At 37.6% G+C, this 27,354-nt stretch overlaps 3 protein-coding genes across 3 annotated transcripts; 1 reads left to right on the top strand and 2 right to left on the bottom strand.

Moving 5' to 3' along the window:
• Window positions 1-18: 18 nt before the first annotated feature.
• Window positions 19-10,121, bottom strand: LOC124223735 (uncharacterized). Its single transcript, XM_069137973.1, has 18 exons — window positions 9,860-10,121; window positions 9,519-9,645; window positions 9,254-9,360; window positions 8,747-8,920; window positions 7,911-8,068; window positions 7,475-7,607; window positions 4,912-5,046; window positions 4,576-4,702; window positions 4,248-4,354; window positions 3,925-4,098; window positions 3,686-3,840; window positions 3,339-3,484; window positions 2,367-2,509; window positions 2,113-2,251; window positions 1,231-1,337; window positions 982-1,155; window positions 741-895; window positions 19-533 (listed from the first exon to the last, which is right to left on the bottom strand). The coding sequence occupies exons 1-18, from the start codon at window positions 9,950-9,952 to the stop codon at window positions 386-388; spliced, it is 2,502 nt and encodes an 833-aa protein (XP_068994074.1). The 5' UTR covers window positions 9,953-10,121; the 3' UTR covers window positions 19-385.
• A 2,040-nt stretch (window positions 10,122-12,161) lies between these two features.
• armi (probable RNA helicase armitage) lies at window positions 12,162-18,337 on the top strand. Its single transcript, XM_046636233.2, has 6 exons — window positions 12,162-12,303; window positions 13,001-13,838; window positions 13,915-14,788; window positions 14,894-16,101; window positions 16,162-16,404; window positions 16,489-18,337. Exons 2-6 carry the CDS (start codon window positions 13,014-13,016, stop codon window positions 16,828-16,830), a joined length of 3,492 nt encoding a protein of 1,163 aa, XP_046492189.1. The 5' UTR covers window positions 12,162-12,303; window positions 13,001-13,013; the 3' UTR covers window positions 16,831-18,337.
• Window positions 17,083-20,178, bottom strand: eIF3e (eukaryotic translation initiation factor 3 subunit E). Its single transcript, XM_046636235.2, has 9 exons — window positions 19,974-20,178; window positions 19,756-19,872; window positions 19,464-19,625; window positions 19,082-19,204; window positions 18,743-18,975; window positions 18,451-18,568; window positions 18,174-18,385; window positions 17,821-18,084; window positions 17,083-17,730 (listed from the first exon to the last, which is right to left on the bottom strand). The coding sequence occupies exons 1-8, from the start codon at window positions 20,061-20,063 to the stop codon at window positions 17,826-17,828; spliced, it is 1,314 nt and encodes a 437-aa protein (XP_046492191.1). The 5' UTR covers window positions 20,064-20,178; the 3' UTR covers window positions 17,083-17,730; window positions 17,821-17,825.
• Window positions 20,179-27,354: the final 7,176 nt, after the last annotated feature.

The raw sequence follows: 27,354 nt of genomic DNA on the forward strand, positions 1-27,354 counted from the left end.
AGGGTAAAAGATCGTGTATCCGAATGACTTAATATATTTTTTACAAGAAGAGAAAATTGATTTTATGTTATTTTATGTAACGCGTATTCGTTGTTTTTTTTTCTCTTAATCGTTCGGTTATTCAATATCATTCGATGCGCTTGTAGAAGCCCCACAAAACTAACGATGAAGAGATAATCAAAATCTTGCGTTCGAATGAACGGCTGACTGAATAAAAATTTGACGCCCCCCCCCCCAAATGAACCGAACCATTGCAGCTGGATTCTTCAAAGCACCCATTAATATTTTTGGAGAAACGCGGCAGCGAGAATGGAAGTGAAACAAGAATATCCAAAAGTACGAATAAACGCAGGTCTTCATCGCAGGTGTTTAGTGAATAGATTAATTAATGCTGCTTCCTCGACGAAGCCATCAGAGTGAAACGGTCAGGGATGAAAACTTCGGAGACGAGTTCTCCGGCCTCCGAAATCCATACACCGCCACTCTTTCCTCTTGATATTATATCCACCAAGGCCTTCGCGACGTCCTCGGGCCTGAGCAGTGAAAGAAGTCGAAAATCAATGGATGCGATACTAGTTGAGAAAACAATTACAGTGTGTAACAATAAATCTTTGGCAAGTATGAAGGAAAGCAGGTTCAATCTTCCTTTACACCGCACGTCACCGATAAATGTCTTATTCTTAAAGTCACGATCAATAATGCTTCTAACACTCATTCTGACAGGGTGAAGCTTCGCCTACTTTTGAATCGACTGGCTTTTGGTGTCGTTCATAGCCACTTCAGCGTCCACGAATGGACCCAGACAGTCACCGGCTTCCTTTAAGAACCTTGTGTCTGTGAATGACGGGCAAATCGTCAGAACTTTGACACACGTGTTGTCGTAATAATACGGTAACTGCAACAAGCGTGAAACGACAGTCTTCACCTCAAGCGCATGAACGATTGTTGGAGTTCGCGCAACATTTACGTGACGAATCTTACCCCGAAAGAACGACTCAGCCCAACAACCCCGTGTTTCGTTGCCGCGTAAACTGGAGACCAGGGTGATGGTTCAAGGCCGTAGATGGAAGCGGTGTTGACAATAACGCCACCCTTGCCACCCTTGTCCTTTCCCATGTGCTGCAAACCCAGCATCGTACCTCTTACAACGGCGGTCTGAACAGAATATCACGAAATGAATTTGACATTGAGTAACAAAATACTGCAGAGAATTTTAGATACATTACATACCAGATTAACATCGATCGCCAGGTCGTATCGCCATTCGTTCACTATACCAGCGTTGTTGATCACTATGTCCAGTCCACCTAATTCCTTTATGACCTCGACGAACGCAGCTACTTTCCAAAATTTAACAAATTTTATATTCATTGAAAACTGCTGCCGGATTCGTGTTTCGTGTATTGAAAATTTCATTGGACAAGGGAAAGTCTGCATGTTAATAACCGACTCCGGGGCTGCACTAAGTTGCGAATGATTTTAAGAAACTGATGCGATAGAAGTTTATTAGTGACCCAACTTCATCGGTTTTTTCAACATTTTACCATTGGTTCGTTTTATTTTTAATACAAGTGATCAGCTTCTCGAATTAAAATGTGTTTCATCAAGATGGTTCATCTTTTTGCATCCCCTGGGGTCTCGAAAAAGTCTGCTCCCCTGGCTTTTGATTTCCAAGGGATTTCATCTCACTCAATTTCATTCCGTTAGTCGCGAAGATTTATTTCAGTGTTACACGCTGTTCTATCACCTTTGAATTCGCTGTCCTTCGTCACGTCGCAGATAACGAAGATAGCCCGCCCATCACCGAATTCGACGTTCAATTTATTCGCCGATTCTTGACCCGGAGACGTTGCTAAATCCAAGATAGCTAGATGCTAAGCGTGGATCGAGGGAACGTGAAACATTGAACAACAGTCACCAACCGATCAATCGTATCTGCTTTATCTATACATCGACGGATTACAAATTGTCGACGTCATGTATGTACATATGTGCAAATTAGTTTAATTTCACCGAGTTGTCGCTAACCGATAACGAGCAATATTATTATATCACGTGACTAAAATTGCAAGGGTATAAACTGCTGAGCTTCTTTGCAATTTCAATACTTACCGCAGCTCCATTTCGTAACAGTTCCGTTCCGTAGGCAAAACCTATTCCTATGGCTCCTCCTGTGACTAGTGCAATTTTGTTTTTTATCTGCATATCTTCTGACAAAAATGATCCTTTTTTTCGCGTAAAACGTCAAATCCTGTTGTATATGAATATCATGTTCAGAAGATACAAGAATCGCGCTAAAAGTTTGTAAACAAGGCGTCGTGCCGGAATCCTTTATCCATCTACAAAGTTACTTGTTCTTTACGTACCTTTATAATTTTAAATTTCGGGAATAAATTACTGCCTTCACTCGCCGATTCCAACTGCGTTCTAATCGGGCAATTCGCTGTAAAGATATTATCGAATTTGCAGTGTTCGTACACTCCAACTTTATCAGCTATTGCTCGCATTACTTTTTGATAAGATATGGAACATTGAAAATGCCTGCTCATTATGTTTAAATGCTAGTATAAACTGGCCATCCAGTTATGGTAATCTATACGCGTTTTATAAATTGATATATTAGATGATGAAAATACAATATTTCGATCACCTCTCAAAATGGAATGGCTGGTATGAATTGATGTTATATGCCGCATTACCCAGGACTTTTCATACATTTCAAATCCTGTCCATGCGGAAGTAACATATTGCTCCTTACGATTTAAGTCGGATGAGAAGAAGGAAGCGTGAGTGAGTCCAGAAAGTAGATAAGATTGCTGGATCAAGGTTCTGGGAATTAGGGCCGATAGTCAGGTGTGCACAGTATGTGCGAGGGATTGCTCATAATTAGTGAAGAGGCGAAACGAAGAGGCTTACAGATAAGAGGGACGGAGAAAGAGCTCCGAGTGCGAAATGGCGATGAGCACGCGGCGTATAACTACACGGATTCAATACTGAATATCAAGCATCGCGCTTGGATCAAGAGAAATGCGAAGAGTGATAGGACGCTGTATGCATCCGCAAAATTCGCACGCCACTTGACAATCGTCTTTACCCTCATGCCGGAACGAACTGATGCTATGTCATTTTTCATACATTTTATAACGATTACTCAGTTCCCGGTTAATATCTCTGCTTAATATCTCGTGAAACTGTGAAGTAATTTATTGAAGAGCCTCGAACATTTCCAGATACCTGGCAGCAAAAATTTGAGTCAAACTACAATGTGCAACGGTACAATAAAGACGCGCAAGAGTAACGCAGGTTTTTACTTCACGCGTCGAACGAAAACACGAGTCAAGGCTGCTTCCTCGACGAGGCCACGAGGGTGAAACGGTCAGGGATGAAAATCTCCGCTACCGGCTCTCCGGCCTCCGAAATCCATACACTGCCACTGTTTCCTCTTGATATTATATCCACCAAAGCCTTGCCAACGTTCTCCGGCCTGAGAATGGAAAAATGTCGAAAATCACTTGGCGCGATCTCATTTTTGAGCGTGACTGCTAATTCTTCGGTAACTAAGACATGCTGTTAAGCCGTCTAAAGACACGTTTCTGTGCTGATATACAAATTTTATTCAACAGTCGTATTCAATCATGCTTGTGATTGATAATGATTTATTCGAACGAAGTGAGGTTTCACCTACTTCTGAAGTGACTGGCTCTTGATGTCATTCATAGCCGCTTCCTTGTCCACGAAAGGACCCGTACAGTCACCGACTTCATTTAATAACTTTGTGTCTGTGAACGACGGGCACATCGCCAGCACTTTAACCCCCGTCTTTTCGTAATGGTACGGTAACTGCAACAAGCGCGAACCGACAATTTTTACTTGCTGTGCATAAAATAGTTCAGCTTTATGTAACATTTATGTAGTGAATCTTACCCCGAAAGATCGACTCAAGCCAACAACCCCGTGTTTGGTCGCCCCGTAAACTGGCAGCCAAGGCCCCGGGTCGAGACCATAGATAGAAGAGGTGTTGACTATAACGCCACCCTTGCCACCCTTGTCTTTTCCCATGTGCTGCAAACCCAGTATCGTCCCTCTTACCACAGCGGTCTGAAAAGAACGTGATTAAATTGCAACCATTTTTCGCGTACCACCGGAAATCGCACTATTCAACCGAATATCGCTGTTTAATTGGATATTAGAGTCGGTCACATACGACGTTAAATGACAAATTACTGCGCAGAGTGTGAAGTACTTACGAGATTAATATTAATCGTCAGATCGTATTGCGATTCGTTCACTATGCCAGCGTTGTTTATAACAATATCGAGTCCACCCAGTTCCTCGATCACCTTGACGAACGCAGCTTGATTCCAAGACGTAACGGAGTTTAGAATAATTGAAATTTGATGCCAAATTCGTGTTTCATGTATTACGAAATTCATCACGCGAGGAAAAGTCAACGTTTCAATATAGTTTTACAATATCTGGATTATAGCCAAAGGCAATTTTCAGGGGATGCGAAATCGTTCGGTTTCATTCTTACCGTCGTGCAAAGTTATCTTACAATAGACGCAGATACGTCACCTTTGAATTCGATGTCCTTCGTCACGTCGCATTCGATGAAGATAGCTCGCCCATCGCCGAATTCGACGTTCAATTTATTCGCTGCTTCTAGACCCGGAGACGTTGCTAAATCCAGGATGGCCACGTGCTGCACGCGAGGGAGGGTGAAAAATGAAACAATCGTCACCAACCACCACTTTTTATATCCGCTCGATCCGTGCACCGGCAGATTTCTAATTCCCCAAATCGTGTTTGGTCGATTTAATTTTTTCGGATCGTAGCGAGGAATATTGAAATATGACTCTAATTAATATTGGAGCTAATATTCGTTCGCTCTCCTTTATTTTCACAACTTACCGCAGCTCCGTTTCGCAAGAGTTCCGTTGCGTAGGCGAAGCCTATTCCTCTGGCTCCCCCTGTGACTAGTGCAATTTTGTTTTCTACCTGCATGTCTCCTCTGACAAAATTGAAAATGTCAAGACCGATAAGACACTGTATGCTTTCATAAAATTAGCGCTCTGACTCACAGTCGTGTTTAGCCTCACTCGGAAATTAACCGATATTTTGTATGCATTTGGTAGCGATACCGCTAGAGATTCAATTACTGAGTTCCCCATTAATATTTATGTTCAAAATTTGATAAGACTGTGAAGTATTTTATTGAAAAACTACAAATATTCGTTGGATAAATGGAAGTAAAGATTCGAGTAAACCTATAATGTGCAAGAATACAAGAAATACGTACCAAAGCAACACTTCTTTTTACGAGGTATGTGCGGTCTTGCTTGGACAAAAGTGCAATAACAAATTCTTGAGTAATTCAGACAAGCTGTCAAGTTATCGAGAGACACGCTTCTGCGCAGCTTGTTATCGAAATACCTTTGTGTTTATTAAAGAACAATCAGGAATTGCTGACATTCCGTCATTGTGTTGATATCAGAAATTATCATTGAATATATAAACCATGCAATATCTAAATTACGACGCGGATCGAAGTTCCAAATTTTGAAAGTCCGATAAACCACTCGGAGTTTCGAACAATCACAATTTTAACCGTTCTCAAATCCGACCAGTCAATTCAATGGTCTGTCTAAACTTTGACCAGTATCCCCGATTCGTGCCTACCACACAATTTCTGAAGGATTGAAATTTGCTCGATTATTCGTTTCATGTTTCGAGTCATGAAGAATTATTTATAATTTACAGTTTCCATCAACTCTTCGTTGACACACTTGATGACAAAAGGGGAGCAGAGGAGTCAAAAACCTTGAAAAATTCGATTACGTAATTTATGGACACTTTCAATAACGGAAAACGTTTTTTTCCACTCAGTATCAGTTCGCAGCGGCTGTACTTCCTGAACTGCTATGCTTTTTATCAAGAAATGAGCTTCTTATACTTGGAAAAAAGAAAACTTAAATATTGCAGCTCGTGGAAAAAAGTTTTACTAAAAAATCACCATTTTTTCAAACATTCAAAAACTATTTCATTCTGTATCGCTTGAATTATCATGTGATGAGATATGAAGCATTAAAAATACCAGAATGACGCGTTTGTTTATGCAATATATCCTTATTTCGGGGTCAGAACAATTTTCATTCGAACCCCCCCCCCCCCCCCCCTTTCCCCAGATCTGTTCCAAATCATTAAAAAAAAATATGTGCAAGGTTTCAAGCTTCTACTTCAACTGAAACACGTGCTTCTAAGCTTCGAAAGTTTTAAATGTAAAATACATGTAGTTTTTATGATTAGTTATTATGTTTTGTATGACTGCCGTATAAATTAAGAAACCGATTCGAAAGTTGGCAGAGTTGTTGCTTATAATGGTAGGGACAAGCCCTGAAAATTTCAAATTTTTATAATTATTGTTCCCTTACATATAAGCTTAGGAAAAGTGATGCTATTAAGCTTATATATATTAAAAGAAATATATCATAAAATTATAATGAAATTTTGAAAATTTCTAGGTTCATTCCTATCATTATAACAAACAACTCTGTCAAGTTTCTTTGGAACAGAGCCACAGGGCGTTCAAATGAAAATTTTCCCGACCCCCAAATAAGCACCACCACTGCAATTCCACGTGAAGATTTTTGTTACAGTTGGGTCATGGTAGGATTATACTTCGTGACTCTTCTTCGAGATGAAAAGTAGTCAAGGTTTAAAATAAAGCAAATAAATCATTTGATATTTATTAGAACGCAGATTAATAAAGAACGTGAGACGCGATCACAGACGAAAAATCTTAAGTACTACAATCGTTTTCTATCTGACGTACCAATATAGCTGTTCAATTTCGATATTTTATCGCATTGCTTGACGACGCTAATAAACATCGAAACATTTTTAAAATTTCTCTTAGATTGTTAGTCCTACGAATGTAATTTCGATATACTATGAGAACGAGATGCTTCATGATGCTTTTTTGACCTTGTCCAAGAGAATTACGAAATTCCAAAACCTGTGCTAGGCCTGGTATTAAACAGTCTAGAACTGTGATTAGTTTCGGATTTTCTTCTGATACCACGGATACATTATCATCAAGCTCCTCAGATGAATCCGTTTAACAATAGCATCATACCCTTATAGAAACGTGAAGATAGACAAAGCAAGGTTATCGTAACCTTCGATTTCAAGGAAAACGAATAGCTAATAGTCAGTCAAAAATCATGTTCATTAATTCGTAAAAGTAGATACAAAGTAGCTTGAAAATATATTTAACCATTACACAGTTTTATGAAAATTTTACATTTCACTCTCAATAATATACGTATATCGGTATGTGTTTCAAAAGTCTGGCAATTGCCGATAGTTTATGGTAAAAATTGTACAGCAATAAAACATTAGCAGGTGATGGTCATGGTAAAAAAAAAAAAAAAAAAAATAGATTTCCTCGCATGGATGGTACGTAGAAATATTAAATCAGTGCTGCTTTGTCGAAGATGCTTCTCGGCGTAAATTCACGAACCGGATCTCCACCCTCGGCGAGCCAGATACTGCCACTCTTTCCATTTCGAATAACATACACGAACGCCTTTGCAACGTTCTCTGGCCTGAGGAAAAAAATAAGAAGTGTGAAAGCGAAACCTGTTAATCTCATCGGCGTGAAACGTCACAGTTTGCAATCTTGCGTAACGTTTATTCATTTTTCTAATTTTGTTGTATTTTTCGTGTCACTTGTATTTCAAGATAAAACTTTCTTCGAGAACGTTAGCGTTGTTTTGTCGCGGTTGTCAAAAAAGCTTAAAAATGTTAACATAGTTTACGAACGGTCCCTTTGTAATACATATGATGTAAGATGACAAGGATCAAAACATCTTGTTCGTATCGCTTACATCGCTGTTGTGCATACTAACTTTTGCATTAGGCCGTTATTGATTTCGTTCAGAGCAACCTTCGCGTCCTCGAATAATAACAGACGGCTATCATCAGCCTCGCTCAATAACTGAGTCTCTGTGAACGAAGGACACATTGTGATGACCCTAACGCCCGTCTTATCGTAGTGATATGATAGCTGCAAGAACAGTAAACAACGGTTTGAGTTAAGACATATAGCTTCGGAAAGGTAAACCTTTCTTACCATATCGGAACAATCTCTTGAAACTTAAAAATCAACCGCGCATGCGCGAGTTTTATCGGCTGTTCGTGCAGGCTGGCTATCCCGGGTTTTCAGCTCTCAACTTTGCTTCTGGCGGAGATGCAGTTGATACGAATTTTCGAGGTTAGAATCTCAAATAATTGAGGCAGTGACTCGGAAAGGTTTTGAGGCATTTGTTACTGGGTCGGAAAATTGATTCTTCAAAGAACGGTCGGAATTTAATGCTTATGCTTTTTGAAAATTCAAACGTACACATTTTGTGTACGTTGGCCAGCCTGCATCGCAGACAGGAATATCGCTGCGCGAAGATTTCGCCGACCAATGAGAACAAATCATTTGGCGCGTGCGCAATTGATTTTCAAGTTTCAAGGGATTGTCCCGGTGTATTCCGGGCCCTTTCCCAATGATTGACCTTTTTTGCTTTATAAAATTACGAAAAAATAAATTTGTAATGTTTAAACATCTAGCAATTGGTTTCAGGCATCGAAATATTTATAATTTGCGACGTAAATTTTTAATTTTGGAGAATAAAATGATTAATAATTGGGTCTGAAGTTGTCGATAACTGGTACACTTAATTCATTTGAATCTTACTCCGTAAGATCGACTCAGGCCTACGACACCGGCTTTGGCCGCGGCGTAAGCTGGCGACCAGGCGACAGGATCGACACCGTATGTTGAAGAGGTATTAACAATAACGCCACCCTTGCCTCCCTTGTCCTTTCCCATGTATTGCAAAGCCAGCATCGTTCCCCTCACGACTGCGATCTGAGAGGATCAAAAAGCGAACGATCATGCTTCGATCCTGAGCCAGTAATTAGGTTATTTCTAGAGCTCAAATAGATATGTATGTAAAATTAAAAAATAGGACTGAAAAAACTAGAATATGAAAAATAGAAACTGTATTTTCTAGTTCCAAACATCATACTTTACGTAGAAAACCAAATAAGGAATGAAAATGATTTAAATAAGAAATATATATTTACATATTAATTAAAATTATATAACTTCCTGCAAACTGCGACTAATATGGATGGCCCATTTGCTTAAAGAATAGTCGAGTTGGACGTTACGAAATACGTGACAGAATTCAATACTCACTAGATTTATGTCGATCGTCAATTCCCATTTTGATTCGTTCAGTATACCAGCGTTGTTGATCACTATGTCGAGTCCACCGAATTCGTTTACGGTCTTGGCGAATGCGGCTGGAATGAAATTTCGATGATGTGAGTAGTTATCGAAGTGTCTGTAATTACTCAAGTTAAGAAATATTCCTCCATATTGCAATCGAAACTCTTTACAAATAATTCTCTAAACACTTTAATTCCACGTGATTCCAGCGTGATAAACTACGTGGCCTCACCTTCGAGTTCGTTGGCTTTCGTAACGTCACAGCTGACGAAGATTGCCCGTCCTTTGCCAAATTCTGCGTTTAATTTATCAGCCAATTCCTCACCTGGAGATGACGCCAGATCGAGAATGGCCACGTGCTATACGTTAGGCAACACACATTGTAAGAAATGAAACATTTGTCAAAAATTTCAACGATTAGCATCGTTGGATTGGAGCGTAAAAAAAAAGAATGGGACTAAAGTATAAAATGCGAGGACGATTTGCAGATTTCAGGTACAATATATTATTACGATTGTGAATGGATAGAGAAATAGGGACAATAAATTGTTACAAGAATGACGATATACATACTTTGAGTCCATTACGCAAAAGTTCTTTAGCAGATTGAAAGCCGATTCCACCTGCACCTCCGGTAATCAGTGCGACTTTGTTTGCAAAATCCATTTTCAACCCAAGTGTATAATATACTGCGCGTAGAATTTAACACTATCTTAATATAAAATATATATTAGATTTCATGCAGGATTATTCTAATCGCAATAATATCTGCTACCACGGCAAGTTCTGTTCGTAAACTGTAAAACTGTTTGTCACTGCAAAGTGTTCTTGGTGTCAGTCATAGTTTGAATTGCAATTCACAGATATCCCCAATCATAAAACTTAGAATATCATAATCTGAGTTCACGTGTTCCTCTTGACCCAACTCCAAAATACTTTTATCAGGTCAACATTCGCGATTATCAATCAGAACGTACTACTGATACTCTACGACCTTGTTTGCGTCATCCGATAAAAACTCACGATAACATAAAAATATTCCATTCTGAGGCTGAGGATAAATTAAGAGCACTTAACAAAAAAAAAAAAAACACTTTTTAATCCGAAACTCGGAGCTACTCACAATCAGAGTGGAATTGTGCCCTGAATTGCATATAATTATATAATTAGGGGTCCATATCGGTGGAATTTAAACGATGGCGAAAATGGAGAGGAATACCTATATATTTGTACTTTATTTTGAAGACACCGAATGAGTATAAAGTAGTAGACGATGTATTATTATTATTTATTATTATTTTAATAAAAATTTTCAGACTTTCTTCTATAGTTTGGCTCTAGTTTAGCAATAGGAATGCCGTTAAAGCAGGGAAGTACCATTTCGTGCGCATTGACAACGAGTGTGAATGTCATATTTTATTGCCGGTACCATTGTCTATTGGGCAAGCAAAATATTATGACAAAATTTTGCTGCCCGTGAAAATCCTACCAACGGGTATTTTGCCAAAAACAATCGATGCATTGTTGGCTCAATGATCAAAAAATAATCGTTCATAATCGATTAAATTGACCAAGAATATATTTGATTGTGCGATCATTTCGATAATCTTTTGTGAGTTCCTCTATTATGGTCTCAGTCGCCTTTGATCGGCTTCATTTAGTTGCATTCAGTCAAAGCGTAAATTTGACATAATCTAGTCACCTTTGATATATATTATTATTACGAACGACTTGAATGATTTAATTCAATTATGAAATGAATTTCGTGAATTATCTTACAATTCAAATGAGTCTGGTCGCCACCATTTACGCTAAAAATTCGATTTCTATTGTCATGAATAATAATCGATTAATCAGGGGATGAAAATAATCGATTATAATCGAAGATCAATTGTTTCTCGCGACTAGCGATGGCCACTGAACTAAAAATAATCGATGCATCGATTAATCGAGTCCAATAAAAAAGAATCGAACATGAATCGATTGAATTGGTAAAAATGAATCGATTAATCGATTGTTTTGTATTTTTTTTTAAAGGTGAAAAATTTCGAACACTTCAGTATGTAGTCTTAATAGCGGAATAATTTTTTAATAATTTATAATTTCACGATTTCATGCATAATATTTTTCAATTCCAGGTGAAAATATACATTTATCTTACATTTATTATATAAAATAGTTACTTAGTACGTAAGACAATGATAATAATTGATACTTTAATCACATAAATCGTATAAATTGATATTGTATTGCATCGTTCATGGGAGTAAAAACAAAAACCAATTGTAAAGAAAAATAATCGATCGAGTCAATCGATTAATCGAGTTTGAAAAATAATCGATTATACTCGATTAATCAGGCAAAAACAATCGATTCAATTGAAAATCGATTAACTTTTACTAGAAAATTTACCACTCGCAATTTTCTGCTCGTGTCTTCGGCGTGCTTTGACGTGTGCGCTTCGATTGTAACCTAGCTATTCCAAGCTTCGATTGTAACCTAGCTAATCCAACTTCACCTAGCCGGGCATTAAATAGCGGAAAAAGGGCAGCCTATGGGATATACGATGAAAGTATCCACTTTGGAGAAGGTATACTGTCACAAATTCATTAAGTAGATAAATACGCTCTCCATTCGCCTCCAATTTTCATCAATCTCCCGTAAACGAAAAATTGATTATAATTAGTTAGTTTCATATTTGTTTACAAGACAGTTTATCATGATAATAAGAAAGCCATTTTTTTTTCTTTAATAGAAAAGCTAGAAATCCAATCGCACAGAATAATGAACCCCCCTGGATTGTCATCGGGAGGATTAGTCTCGTCAGATCAAAGTGAATCTCAAGATTTAGAACTGACGCAGAGCAAGATATTCAGTCAAATTAAAACTGACATAGACGTTCAGAAACAACAAAAAAAACTTGTCAAAGACTTGCACCTCAAACGAGTACAATCGCTGCGCAAGGAATTGGAGTACCTAAAGGTCACCGAGTGGAGATATCATCGACCGGCGGAAAGGTATCATCCGAGTATCATCAGACTTAATAGAAATTTTCATACAAGCTATTGTTCGCATTTTGTAAAGGCAACTGGTTTCAACTTGTAAGCTTCATTTCAGTCTGGAAGTGATATAACTACTGAAAAAAAATTTCAAACAAACAGTTACAGTTGATACAGATATAAAGTTGTTTTCCCATGGAAATGGATATAAATAAAATGAGGGCAACGATTACATAATAAACCAGTTTTTTGCACAAAAGTTAAAAACCAACTATATCGACTGTTACTATTTTAGACAAAAAGTAACAGGATCTAATATATTATGTGTAAAGTCGATTAGTTAATAGAAATTATAAATCTCGAATACTTTCACTAGGATCATATTTAAACCCAATGGAATTATCATGCTGAAGTTCGTAACGTGATTAAAAAGATTCATATTAATGGAAAAACTATTATTGTGCAGCTTTAGAATTGCCTAAAATTTAGTAAACGTAATAAAACAATAGGTATTCATATTTTGAAATGATAGTTCCTTCACAATCATTATAAAACTCAGTAAAAAGTATATCTTTTCTGAATCTTCGGTTACGATAACGTTACTAACTTCAACATTGTGTTAAATTTAGCCGTGAAATCTTGATTATGAAAAAATTCATCCACGATCCTTCTGTCATTTCAAAGTTCATTTGAATCAAATTAATCGGAATTTCAGATACTAAGTGAAAATGGTATCCTTATTGTACGGGGTATTTAAAAAAGTGCTCGGTTTCTCCGAGCCTCCCGAGCCGGATTTAGCTGATTTGATACAACAGTTGGAGGGCGAGCAAAATGTTAAATTGAACAACTGCGATAATCGAGAGATAACTGAAGAAGAAATAGAAGGATGCTTTCACAAAACTGGTATCGTAACGGAAATTAGGTCCGAATACTTTATAATAGATGATAAATTTGAATGCCAAAACGTAAATGCTTCTATCGGAGAAATCCGAGTTGGAGCCAAAGTGTATTACCTGGCGTTCCAGAGGACAAAGGGTGAGGAGCTAAAGATAAAAAAAATTTTATCAATCATTGATGACGAATGGGAAAACGAAGTGGCAACTTGCACCGAAGATGCGGTAAAATCCCAAATGCTGAATCGCGTTATTGTTGGAAAGGTGATGCGCAGGGAGCAGAGGATGGTTTTTATTGAGCCTGGCCAAATTTCCTTCAGCCTTGACGAAATCACCTCTGAATTTTTGCCCATCGTCGGAGATTGGGTCAAACTTCAAACCATAGTAGCAGTTGACGACAACGTTGTAGATTTCAGTGGGGAAGTTCTTCAGGTTGACAAAATTTTTCCTCTAAGGTCAAAACTCGCCACTGGTGTTGTATCTGCCTATGACGTCAAGTCTGGTTCTGGTACCATACAGCATAACATCGTTTTTAACAAAGCCAACTGCGAGCCTGGATATATTCCATGTGTCGGCGATAAAGTTGTCGCAGATAGCATCGAAAGTGATCAAGGAATGCAGACGTGGAGGTCATTGTCGGTCGTTCCGCTAATGCATCAGGTAAAATGAATTCCTGAGTGTAATAGATCACTAAAGTCCTCTGAAAAATTGTACAAATTCATTATGTCTTTTCTAGGCGTCGCAAAGACAACTGTTCAATAATCAGGCTCAAACTGAAACTGTAAATGAAAAACAAGAAACTTTTGGAGAAGAAAAATATGGGATAGTTGTCACAAATAATTTGATGTTCGATTTGCAATTGCTTGAAATGAGAGATATTTCGATAGAGATAAAAAATAATGGACTTCACCCACAGACGTTACTCAAAGGATGTTTTCTGTCAAAAAAATCCATGTCGCAATTGACTTTGTTGCGACCAAAAATAGATACTGCGTCAGTATTGCAGCCTTCGGAATCAATAACATATGTATTCAGATGCCATGCAAAATTTGTCGGGTATTCGGAAGAAATGTTTCTGTTCATCTTCAAACATCTGAAAGTCCGTCGCATGTTTCGCTTCAATGTTAGTTTGAAAAACTCCGTGAATCATAACGTGCAAAGCGGTCAAAATCCAAGGGGAAACAAAATTTACAAGCAAAACGAGTTCGATCAATCGACCTGTGTTCGTGGCGTTAGAACCTGTCAAGCACCAAAGTTCATTACTGTCAGGCCTGGAATATTCAAAATACCTCAACACTTATGGGATGTCGTATTGCGCCTAGAAAATGATAAAATACCTTTTCGGAGCGGCATTGTGGCAATAGAAGAAACCGTGCCTTGCTTATTCGAAGATTTGACGTTTCAAAATTACAGAGATCGATTTCATGCTCTGTTGTACTTGGAAAGCATAGCTGATTCTATAGCTTTACAACGATACGACATAAGCAGTACAGTCATGAGATTTTGCGGAGAATTTCTCGCCCTTGAAGTGCCAGGACTAGCGGAAAAACGACCATCGCTCTTAGTTGGAGACAAAGCCATAGTTTCTTTCAATTGGGACTCCAGCAAAGGTGAATTATGAGCAGTTCTCACAACTTTTAACTTCGTCGACTCCTGACAGAGGAAGTTTCTACTCTTATCATTGAAACTGATGCTTTTATCCTTATTTTTCATAGGTGAAATAAAGTACGAGGGATGCATTCACGAGGTAAAGAACTCGGAGATTTTACTCAAGTTCAATCCAGCTTTCCATGAAAAATATAACGGCGAACGATGCGAAGTGACATTCAAGTGCTCCCAAACACCGTCGAGTCGCTGTCACACGGCCGTTAACTTGGCGATAAATCATCTGGGAAAAGAATTTTTATTTCCCACAAAAATTGTACCCAAACCACCGCAACTGGAACTTTTGGAAATGAGTGACGATGGAGAATCCAGAAACAGTACGTTTGCACGACAAAATGATGTTACTCCAGGCCTGCAACCGAATGCGCAGGCATGTTCCAAGACTGGAGACACTGATTCGTGCGTTTTACAAATAAAAAAACGCAAATTAGTATGGTTCAACAGGGCGTTGAATTACTACCAGAAAGAGGCTGTGCGTAACGTTTTGCAGAGTCCAGCTCACCCGTTGCCTTACGTCATATTTGGGCCACCAGGAACAGGGAAAACGATAACTCTTTGCGAAACGATATTGCAGATATTTAGGACCATACCTGAAAGCAGACTGTTGGTTGCGACGCCTTCGAATAGTTCAGCCAATCTAATATCGGAAAGACTTTTAGACAGCGGAGTTTTGAAACCGGGCGATTTGGTCAGATTGATAGGGTTTCACTGCACCACAGATGGGTCAATTCCGCAGAAACTAATCCCGTATTGCGCTGTAGGTGACTTGGCTCGAGAGGGAACTCGAAATACTCCTGACCACAATGCCAACGGCATAAGACCGAGCTGCAGTGCAAGTGTTTTGGGACGGCACAGAATCACAGTCGGTACTTGCATCTCGTTGGGCATACTGCATAACATGGGCTTTCCTCGAGGTCACTTCACCCACGTTTTTGTTGACGAAGCTGGACAAGCTACAGAGCCGGAAATATTAGTGCCATTAAATTTCATTCATGCCGATACCGGGCACGTAATTTTGGCTGGAGACCCAATGCAGCTTGGACCTGTCGTCCAAAGTAAATACGCATCGCATTTTGGACTTGGGTTGTCTTTTCTGTCTCGGTTGCTTCAGCGCTTCCCTTACCAACGAGACTTGGAAGGATTTGAGAGGGGCTACGATCCACGACTAGTTACTAAACTTATCATGAACTATCGCAGCTTGCCGGAAATTCTCGAACTTCCGAATTCGTTATTCTATGATTCTGAGCTCGAGGCGCAGGTAATAATCTTTAGCTCTCTTGGTTGAATGATAATTAATGATCGTTTGTCAAATCTCTAGATTACAAGACAAGGAAAAGAAGGTGACCTGCTCACTTCAGTCGCTAACGATTTACCTGAACGCGACGATTTTCCACCTGCGATAGTTTTCCATGGCGTTCTCGGCGAGAATTATCAGGATCAAGATAGTCCAAGCTGGTATAATCCGGAAGAAGCTGCTCAGGCTTACTTTTATATACTAAAACTTTACAGCCACGGACTTGGCCCTGACGATATTGGGATTATAGCACCTTACACTAAACAAGTAAGATTCTGAAACGTTTCAATTTCGGATTAATTATACAGAGTGCAAAAATTTGGTTCTATTTCATTTTTATATTTTCTCCAGGCTCGTCATATTCGGGATTTACTTGCAGAGATGAATACAACATTGCCAAAAGTTGGCAGTGTGGAAGAGTTTCAAGGACAAGAACGAAATGTTATTATTCTATCTGCAGTCAGATCGATAAGCGATCTAGTCCAAGAAGATGTTGAACGATGTCTTGGTTTTATCGCTTCTCCACACCGTTTGAATGTCGCTATTACCAGGGCTCGGGCACTATTAATTATTCTGGGAAATCCACATTTATTATCACAAGATCCTTACTGGAGAACAGTGATTACGTATTGTATTGACAAGAATTCTTACACTGGCTGTGATTTCTTTTCATCAGCGATTATCAATGAGTAGTGCTGATGAATATTTTTTTTTAACTGTAATCATTGCATCTATGATTTATTATACACAGGATAAAGAATATGTTCCTAAAAGTTATTTAGATACGTTAGTTAGAATAGTGCTATTTAAATATATAATTTTTAATTTTTTAAAGTGAACAATAAATTTTCAAATTGTTTTTTTTTTATCGAACTTTACTTCCAAACAACTGGAACTAGAGATTAAATATTCAGAGATAGGTCAAAAGTTTTAAGACTGTTCCGCTTTGCGAAGATTGGAGACTTTTTCATCCGACCAGCTCAATGGGAATGTTTTAATTATTTACTGGTTTTTTTTTTTTTTTTTTTTTTTTATCTTTCTCGTGCATCAGGCGTATAAGGAGATAACGTAACTTTCAAAGTATTCAAACTAGTATTCATGAGAATAACAAATATAGAGATATAAATTTCATACTACAGATAATAAAAATATTGACTATATTTAATAAATCCAAAAGTCTATTCGTTACAACGTTTTTTCTTGTCTACTTTCTGCGAGATACCATTTTTTATATAAGAATATTTTGTATTTTTGGCATATGAAATAATAAATTTTGACAAATTATATTTTTTCTAAGTTTATACGAAATATTTTTTATCGTTTTGAAAATAATTTTTCGATTATTCCTATAAACCGTACGAATACCAAGGGGCTAATCGTCAAATTGAATTCTTTTCATTAGAATCAGTTTATTGATTTCACGTATGTACTGCTTACAACGAAATTGACTTGACATGGTGATCTTAAATGACTGTAGAAAAACGGTACACATCCGGTGGAAGTTTGTTACAAAATTCTTCGTTTTTCGTCTGAACATCGTTATCCTGATTATAAAATGTTTAAAATGGTGGAAATCTTTATACATTGTAGAACCTGAAATGAATAGAGCATGGTCAAATAACATTTTCTATAACATATCGTATTTTTGCACGTTTAAACTCATCTGAAAGAACCAATACATACCTTTGCTAATTCCAGACTATGCTAACTGAATCCTGATTTTTCGCCTTCAATTTCCGCTCAATAAGATTCTCCAGAGCTTCACTTCGCACGCTCAGAGTCTCGATTTTTTCAACCAGCTGTTGGTACGGAGAAGCTGGCTGTCCACCCATAACAACATGTCCCAGCTTACTGTCAATCTTTGCGTCCAATCTTGCATTGCGAATTAGATTGACTATCCAACATTCCGCAACATCAGCTTTCATGTTAAGTTTTTCAGCCAACATACTAAAAGCGCATAGAAATTAGCTGGCATCCAATCATCTCCACGAAAAATTACAAAATTAGAATGTCCTACAAAGTAGGCCAATACTTACTCAATACTGATGCATTGGTGGATTCTGCAGAATGTTTCGAATATCATTAATCTAGCGTTTTCGACAAACTCATTCAGCAGAGCAATTAAGAAGAAGTCATTGAAGACGACCGTCTGACATTCTTGCAGTTTCTGACGAGCTCCATCAAAATCAAAGTTCACATACAGGTGCTCCAAAAATTCAGTGATTGGATCCCGATACGTGTAGGATTCCTAAACGTGAAAATTATACCGGAATTATCAAACACTGCAGATCAAGATTTCGTAACTGAATTTACCTGTTGGATAACTTTCACCAGATCTTTCAGGGTAGACCGCCTCGATCGATTTATGATTACCGCTGTTGCCAAATAGCGTAGAATATGCGGACACATTGTCTGTATTGCGTTCAAGTAGCTGTAATCCAAAAGGCTCTGTTTCGTCACCCACTCAACACCAGAATTGACGAATGAATAGGAAAATTATACAAGATGAAACAAAATTGCGTCGAAAATCTTCTTCATCAACGAATCGATAAACAATATAATGTAAATTCTATTCTTAGACAAAATCGGGAGTGTTTGTACTCACTGTGGTCTGTACAAGAACATTTCAATGATAAGGTCCCTGCCTTTAACATGATTGAAGAAAACGAACAGACTCCAGTGAATGAGCCAAGTGCGTTGTTGAAGAACCTGAAGAGTGTTGCCAATAGCGTTACTGTCTATGTACTCTCTGAGTTTATTAACGTCTTCCAGCGCGGTTTCCCAATTTTGAACTAAGATTTCTGACGCCAATTTTCCCCACAGGACATCCAAGTAGTTCTGTTGAACAGAAAATAGTCACGTTTAAAAAAGTAAGTCACATGACACCATGAATTATTATGTAACCTTAGGGCAAATAAGTCTATAAAATTTGAAGAATATTTACTCTATCGGTTGGTGGCATCACAAGCATGTAGAAGTACAAGTACGACGTTGAAACCGAGTAGGTTCCGCACTCATAACGATACTTTGCCAACTTGACCAAGCTCTCCATCATCTCCACTCTGAACTGTAATTTTTATCGCATCATTAAAGTGTTAGAACATAAAACAACAATAAATTCTAAAAAATCCAAAACCCTAAATTCAGGATAACTCCAGCAATATTTTTCTTCCTTCTAAGCCGTCAACAATTCGTTATATCCGTTCGATAAAAAAAAAAAATTTCATGCTTTCGATACTTCAAGAAGTGTGTGCTGTTATTGCATACACGTGAAAAATTGATAAACAGATCTCAATACTTCAGACAGTATATAAATATAGAATTACATCTGATTCCTTGAGGAGAAAGTGGTTGAGGGACTTCGAGTCCCTCATTTTTTCCATAGTTTCCATAGTATCATCATCGCTCATCAATTTCAAGATGACTGAGGCATTATCTTCAAGATCACCAAGCTCTTGCAATACCCGATTACGGCGTTCGTTAAGTTCCTGTAAAAATATTAAATCTTAAAAATTTTCACCAAACCATGGGAGATGGAAAGCATTTTATCCTTATCGACGGTTCGATTGTTAATTATCATTAACGAAACCTGAACCATTGGTCGACATAATCGCCTACCTCCGGCACTTCGAAATTCGGATAAAGTTGTTTCCTGATATCGATGGCGTAATCGATCATGTTGGTTTTGCTCAGGATGTCCAATTTCGCCTGTAGAAGCTCATTCTCGTCATAAATCTGTAATGGCGATTCAACGTCGCGTTATTCATCGATAACCTAAAAACCGCCATGCTCAACAACCTGATGACAGTCAATCAAGCTGGCAGAGAATCACTCACCTCCTTTGCAGATAGAAATTCCAACAGCGGGAATACCAGATGCCGATCAAGGTATTGCCCTATTCGGGCCGTCAGATCAAACTTCGCCATATTATTTTTGATCAACAAAATAATAGTAGCGAATATTAAACAGCACCTTTACACCACAGAGAAGAAACCGGGAATATTGAGGATCACGCACCTCTTGTGCATGCCCTAAAAAAGGAAAGGGGCACAAACTAACGCGTTTCAATATCGGAAACACGACTCCCATTTTCGGCCTCGACTAATTTCAGCTTATGCCGCCAAATAGCGTTTGTAGAATTAAACTTTTTGAAAATAAAATATTCTCTGCACCAATTGGCCAATTTTAACGGATTGAAAAAGGATAAGGTTCGCAATTTTTTTTTCTCATTTTACATCTGTTTTAGGTGTATTCCATTCGACCGAAAGTGGTCAGACAATTTAAACTTACACCTGACCTGAACATTTGATCGTATTGCGCGTCGCTTACGTGGTATTTTCACCCGGCCGTTGAGAGCATATATAAAATAGAGCGTAAACAACGGTGTAAGCGTCTCATGAGCAGATTTAAATTGGTTCTCTGAAGGACAGAAGATAATAATTCTCCCCCCCCCCCCCCCTCTCTGTCGCTCTAGCCAAGCTGCTACCCCCACTTCATGGGAAAAGAAACAGAGCGAAAAGGGGGGGGGGGGGGGATATCATATGTCCTGCAGAGAACTGATTCAAATCCGTTTCTTCTGAACGCCGTGCGGCATCAGTTGCTTCCGAACAACCAGAGAGAAGTTATGTGCTCTCAGTATCAGATAGAAATTCAGACCGCGTTGTTCAGGTGGTGTCACGTTGTTCGATCAGTGTACTCGCACCATACTCATTTTGAATATTACACGAGGAGCAGTGCATAGCCTGAAGAAAAACCGAGTTATTGAAATAAATACATTCTACGAACGTTGAAGGTGAATTTCGTGTCCCAATTTTTCATTGTTTGGTGTAACTTCAGCGAGTGATATCGATTCTTCTCTTTCTGTGTCGGTCGGTGTCGTTTTTATTTTCGGTTCACTTGTTTCTGATTAATGCGTAGTTGCACTGTTGACATGTTTTCGCTATTCAATTGATCAGGTAGCTAGCTACAGCACAGAAAGTCAGAGTGAATGTAGAATCAAGTGTTATTACGGTGCAGATTCTTAGATTATAGCTTTATAAAGTTTTCAGTGTAAAATGTGCGGTGTTCCACTGTTCAGCCTGAGATGCTGCCAGAACTACACATGTAAAGTGTGGAGCAGCCCAGAGGAGGTAACAATACTTCTTTTATTCATTGTTTGATAATTCAGGGTGGTATGTATGTACATTCGAAGCCGAAATTTTGTCCTTGCGTAACATACAGTCGATAAATAATTGGGTATTTGCATGATTTTTATATTTCTTAACTTTTGATGTTTTTCGATTCTATAAATTTTTTTAGAATTTTTGAAAAAAAAATATTTTGTTTTTGTTTATAAGTATTTAAATAATTTAATAAATAAAAAAAAGGCAATATTTAAATGAATAAGTAGCTCCATCTCGCGTATGTGACGTCACAATGCTGAATTTTTTTGAAATTTTTAGCGCCAAGTTCTCCTGTAAGCACGCCGTACGTGTAATCAGCTGTTGCTCTGTGTTGTGATTGATAAAAAGAACGTCTGATAGTGCTGTTTATTATAAACTAAAGTTATTAAATTATTTAATATGTCATTAAAAAACGATTTTTGTTGGTGTATAGTACCAACTTGTAAAAATACTCAAACTAATGCTTGCTTAACATTCTTAGTATAATAACATTGACGTGATCATAACCTCCACACAATTATCCGTGTGAGTTAAAAAAAAAAAAACCACCACACAAAAATTGATTTCTATTTTAATTATTTTCACCGAAGTCTGACATTAATTATACAATGTATCAAACTTAAAGTTTAAAAAACTTACTTAAAATTTTTTTAGCGCTAGAAAATATTGTACATTACTCTTTGTGGATTCAAATAAACGCGCCAGTAGCAGCACAATGACGTCAAACCAATCACATTCCGTTTCATGTCACGTGACTTTTATGTGATTTAGGACCACTTTTATTTATTAAATTATTTAAATATTTATAAACAAAAACAAAATATTTTTTTTTCAAAAATTCTAAAAAAATTTATAGAATCGAAAAACATCAAAAGTTAAGAAATATAAAAATCATGCAAATACCCAATTAAGCTGAAGCTACCACCCAATGTTAGTAGCCAAATGTGTTAAATTTTTTGGAGATAGAAAAATGCGGTACTGTTTTATCCTAATAATTATATAAAAGTATCGGGGATTCGAGGTATTTCACAAAATTTTGATTTTCGGATTTCACTACCTTATGCGAATAAACACGAGAACGTTTGGCTGTTAATTCTGGCTGACGGCTTCAGTCTTGTCAATAAATATGGTTGTAGACACCAGTAATAATTGATTTGACAACTGAAAAGCCAACTTGCTAAATTAATTCGAGTTTTCTTTTTTGTTTATTCCAGATTTAAGCAGAGACATCCGAGTAACTTCTCCATTGCTCGGCAACGTTGGTGAGTTTGCATGTGTCAGGTTACGGGTATTTCCCTGGGATTCCTCTGTCACGTGGCGTGGCGGTAACAACTGTTACACAAATCTACGATTTTTTAGCTGCATGGATAGGCTCATTCACGATCGCAACGTGCTTGACTTTCAGTCGAATAATTTTTTTTTCGCAATTTAATTTACCGTAGCTTAATTGAAGATAGAAATTTTGCACGTTGCTAAAAGTGGAATGAGCATCGCGACAGGTAACCATCGCTTACTCGGCACTCGCGAGATCGAATTGTGTTTCGCAACTGATGTAATAATCTACGTTTGAATTTACCGATGATGTCGTTTAAGCGGTGGCATCACCTGAGATTTGAATATATTCCAGCTATTGGTTAATCGTACTCATATGATTGTTTGATTGATAAAATTCCAAAGTCTGGCATAATGTAACTTAATCAAACTGCCTGTTATGTCTCGAATCATTTGTAACTTTTTTACGGCCAGCAAGTATTAATCAATTGCAGGTTTAGCTCGCTTAGAAAAATACGAATTAACGTACAGGATGTTTCTAATCCATCTTACAAAAGGTTGATGTACCGATAGTCTGCCAAAATTTACTAAGATAATACATACAGTTTTACGGGTGGCGGGATACAACCGCGATACTTCATTCTGACGATGAGTAGGCAGACTACGATACAAAAACATTTTGCTCCGAACAGGTAACCAACAAAAACGTAAGTCAGCGACCACGGCGCAAATGATGAAGAATGATGTGTGTTGGAAAAAATGGAGAATCGTTTAGATCGAATATAGGTAACCGGGTAGGTAGATGGACGTTTTGGGATCCGTCGCGGGGTATATGCATGTGTGTGTGAGTCTCCCTTTTCCGTTGGGTGGTTCCGTTGGGAAACGGGTAAGGGTAGGAAGGTCGCGATGTACCGTGATGTTACTAACTTTTGTAATTCACAGCGTCAAACCATCACAGAGATTCTTTCCCCAAAGACTCCGTATTCGAGTCTCTGGGCCATTTTTAAGCATGTGAATTTTAACAAGATTAAATTTACATTTTCTTGTCACTCTGCAACCATTTTTCAATCGTTATTCAATTCAATTATTTGGTCATTACCGATCATTATTCCATTCAATTCATTTCTGTGATCGTCTGAATGGGCAAAACGCATCTCTGGACCATCTATCGCGTTCCGTGGTACGCTAGATGGGGAGAGATGCTGAGCTCGAAGTCTTCGCGTCGAAGAGGACCACCGACCGTCACGCCACACAATAATGCATACCCTCCAACCTCTCTCCGAATTTCGATTCGATTTTTAATCTGAGAACAACAATCTGCATAGCAATGTATCTAATGCAAAAAGATACAGATGTGGATTGGGTTTCCACAGAATTTTTGGGACAAGTCCCAGATATTACAAATTTTTGACAGTTTAACCTGTCGCGCCTTATTGCGCGTAGGTTAATCACGAGAATTAGACGCAGCCTTTTGCGCGTAAACTAAGAACGGAAATCCAACGCGCCTTTTTGCGCGTCGAGCTTGCAAACAGTATATAAAAAAGTTACGCACTCCCGATGTGCTGATCTTTCAGCTGTTCGGTTAATTTTTTGACGAATAATAAACTTTTCAAGTTCCACAGCGCCTTTTGCGCGTGGACTTGATACCTTTCAGTTATGAAATAAAGCGCAGCATTTGAAAGCCGACGCTCAACGCGCAGAAACAAAAATCTCGGTAGTGTAGACTGATACAGTGGAGAATCTTGGCGTAAGTATTTATGAAATATATCTGAAGTGTACAGAAATACCCGTTTAACTGATCGTATTATTTTCTGTTTCAGGGTAACAAAACTAATTTTTTAACAAATGCACTGAGAACTATAGAGTGTTCAGTCGAAAAAGATATTCACTTTAATAAATCAAAGCAGAAAGAGATGTCAATTCAAACAATTTAGAATGTCTGTTATTCATCAATCCAATTGATAATCGAAGCAACAAATATTAAAGCGAATATCATGTTGGGCTCGACCCATTTTTTGGCAATGTATGGACTCATGTGATTGTGCTAACCATACCTTTGTCTGTTTCAGCTAATCAAACCTTTTGTCTGTTTCAGCTAATGAAACCTTTTATCTATTTCAGATAATCGAACCTTCTGTCTATTTCAGCTAATCCATATTTTTGTCTGTTTCAGCTAATCAAACCTGTTACCTGTTTCAGATAACTGAATCTTCTGTCTCTTTCAGCTAATCAATCTTTTTGTCTGTTTCAGCTTATCTAACCTTTTTTCTGTTTCAGCTAATCAAATATTCTGCCTCTTTCAGCTAATCAATCTTTTTGTCTGTTTCAGCTTATCTAACCTTTTGTCTGTTTCAGCTAATCAAATATTCTGCCTCTTTCAGCTAATCAATATTTTTGTCTGTTTCAGCTTATCTAACCTTTTGTCTGTTTCAGCTAATCAAATATACTGCCTCTTTCAGCTAATCAATCTTTTTGTCTGTTTCAGCTTATCTAACTTTTTGTATGCTTCAGCTAATCAAATATTCTGCCTCTTTTAGCTGATCAATCTTTTTGTCTATTTCAGCTTATCTAACCTTTTGTATGTTTCAGCTAATCAAATATTCTGCCTCTTTCAGCTAATCAAACCTTTTATCTGTTTCAGCTAATCGAATCTTCTGTCTATTTCAGCCAGTCAATCTTTTTGTCTGTTTCAGCTAATTAATTTGTCTTTATATTTTTTACTTATCTAAATTAATTATATTTTTGTCTATATCTACATATGTCACTAATTATATTTTCATCTGTTCCAGCTAACTGAGTTTTATTGACTATACTAAAAAATTAACTTTTCATTTTTTAGGCTTAGATCTGGTTTAGTGGTTAATTGTTTTGCGAATTGACCACGTTCTCCATTTTAGTGATTATCTCATACCTCATAAGAAACAAAAACCTGCGCACGAATATCCATAGTCAATCATCCTTCATCCATAACTAAAACAATCATCTTTCATCCATAATTAAAACAGTCATCTTTCATCAATAATCAATACTCATCGGGTTATATAGATTGAAAAATTTCGAATAAAGTGTGAATATATGCGAGTACATTCAACTAAAAAAGTTGGATGCGAGTACAAAGTAATTGGGAAAAATAATTTACTATAATTAACATGTGAAAAAAAGTCATTCGCAATTTTTCGAAGAACGTAAAATCGATCTTGCAAGTATTCTCCGTGGAATAGGCCTACTGGGGATACCACGTGAAAAAAAAACGCGCCGAGTGCTCTACCGCTTGCGGTGGTGTGGAAACGAGCATAAGTGAACTTATTTTAACTGGTCAGATACTAACATATTGTAGTTTTTCAAATGACAATTTTAATCTTGCGTGAATTTAACTCATTGCCAATAAAACTCATGCTCCGATAATGTCTTAACGCATGTGGAGTCGTAATATCTTCGGATTGCTGTAGTTTAGTCAGAGTGAATACACGCGTAAATACATTCTGTTTGTTAAATTTCGTTTTTTAATGAAAGTCAACAAGGTGCACATACCTTTGGCAATTGATTGGCAATTCAAACATCTTTCTCCCTCGCTTGACCTTTCGCAGTCGACACAGTAAAATCGCTGAATTGTAAAATTTAAAAGTTTTACTCCTTACTCATTGAACAACTCGACTTTTCGAAAAAGTTGGTTCAATTTCAATTGTCTATCCGGCATAGCATTCCCAGTATTTCTTTCTAGAATTTTTTGTATTACTAACTTTTGTATTAATAACTAACCGTTTTACGCGTCAGTTGTCCGCCTCGCCACCAATTCCAAAAACAAACATTGTTAGGTAGCGATCTTCACAGAAAGAGTATCACTTGGAATTTAACGGGCCTATGTATATTTCTCCAAAACGGACAATCAGCCCACCACCAGAACCCGATGCAGTTCGAACAACTCATCAACGATGTATATTTCTTGGATGATTACCAAGAAATTACATGAATTACTGACAAGTTCTTTGTAATTTTAACATATACATATAATGTAACTCATTGTCGTATTACCAATGACTCCTCTTCACTCCGTGAAATTCTTCTTCTATCTAAGTCTGCAAAGTTTGTAAATTCTGTTTGCGGAAATCTATAGAAATACTGCGATAGATCAGAATCTTTGGATTGTTGGAAGCAAAACACTCTTGAAGCTACCAAAAGGTCTTACAACCTTTCATCTGTGTTTTTTTGACACATATCGTAGATAATTGATAATAATTTGGTTATACGGAATCAGGAAAATCCATTTTTGGACTAAACATTAGTAACAATCGAATCTTACCTAATTTCCAAAAAATATTTACAAGTAGTACTTTTGTGTAGAAAGGTCTGGGTTTTCTGCTGTAAATAAACTGTATTTTAAAAAACCACGGCAATTTAACGTGAGTCGAGAAATTATTTTTATATGTCAGCTGCATCTTCGTTCGGAATGAAGATATGAGCGTTGACTGAAAATATATATTATTACCTTCAGTTAACAGTACGAGTTAAGTATTAAACATGTGTAAAAATTACATAACATATGTACATATAGGAACAACTATATATCTCCATTCTTTGAGTAACTTCTTTAACTATGTATATCATCCTTTGCATCAAGAAAAGGTTTCTAACTGTTAACAATAAACCAGGGGTATGTTCCGATATACACTGCGAGCACTGTTCAGTGCTCTTACTGGGGAGAAATTCGTTCCGTTATAGACGGACAGTATACAGTCGCGGTATCCTAGGGAAATATATGACGTCATAAATCGTCGCCATTTTT

The sequence above is a fragment of the Neodiprion pinetum genome, chromosome 7, assembly GCF_021155775.2.
Source record: "Neodiprion pinetum isolate iyNeoPine1 chromosome 7, iyNeoPine1.2, whole genome shotgun sequence".
Classification (NCBI taxonomy): domain Eukaryota; kingdom Metazoa; phylum Arthropoda; class Insecta; order Hymenoptera; family Diprionidae; genus Neodiprion; species Neodiprion pinetum.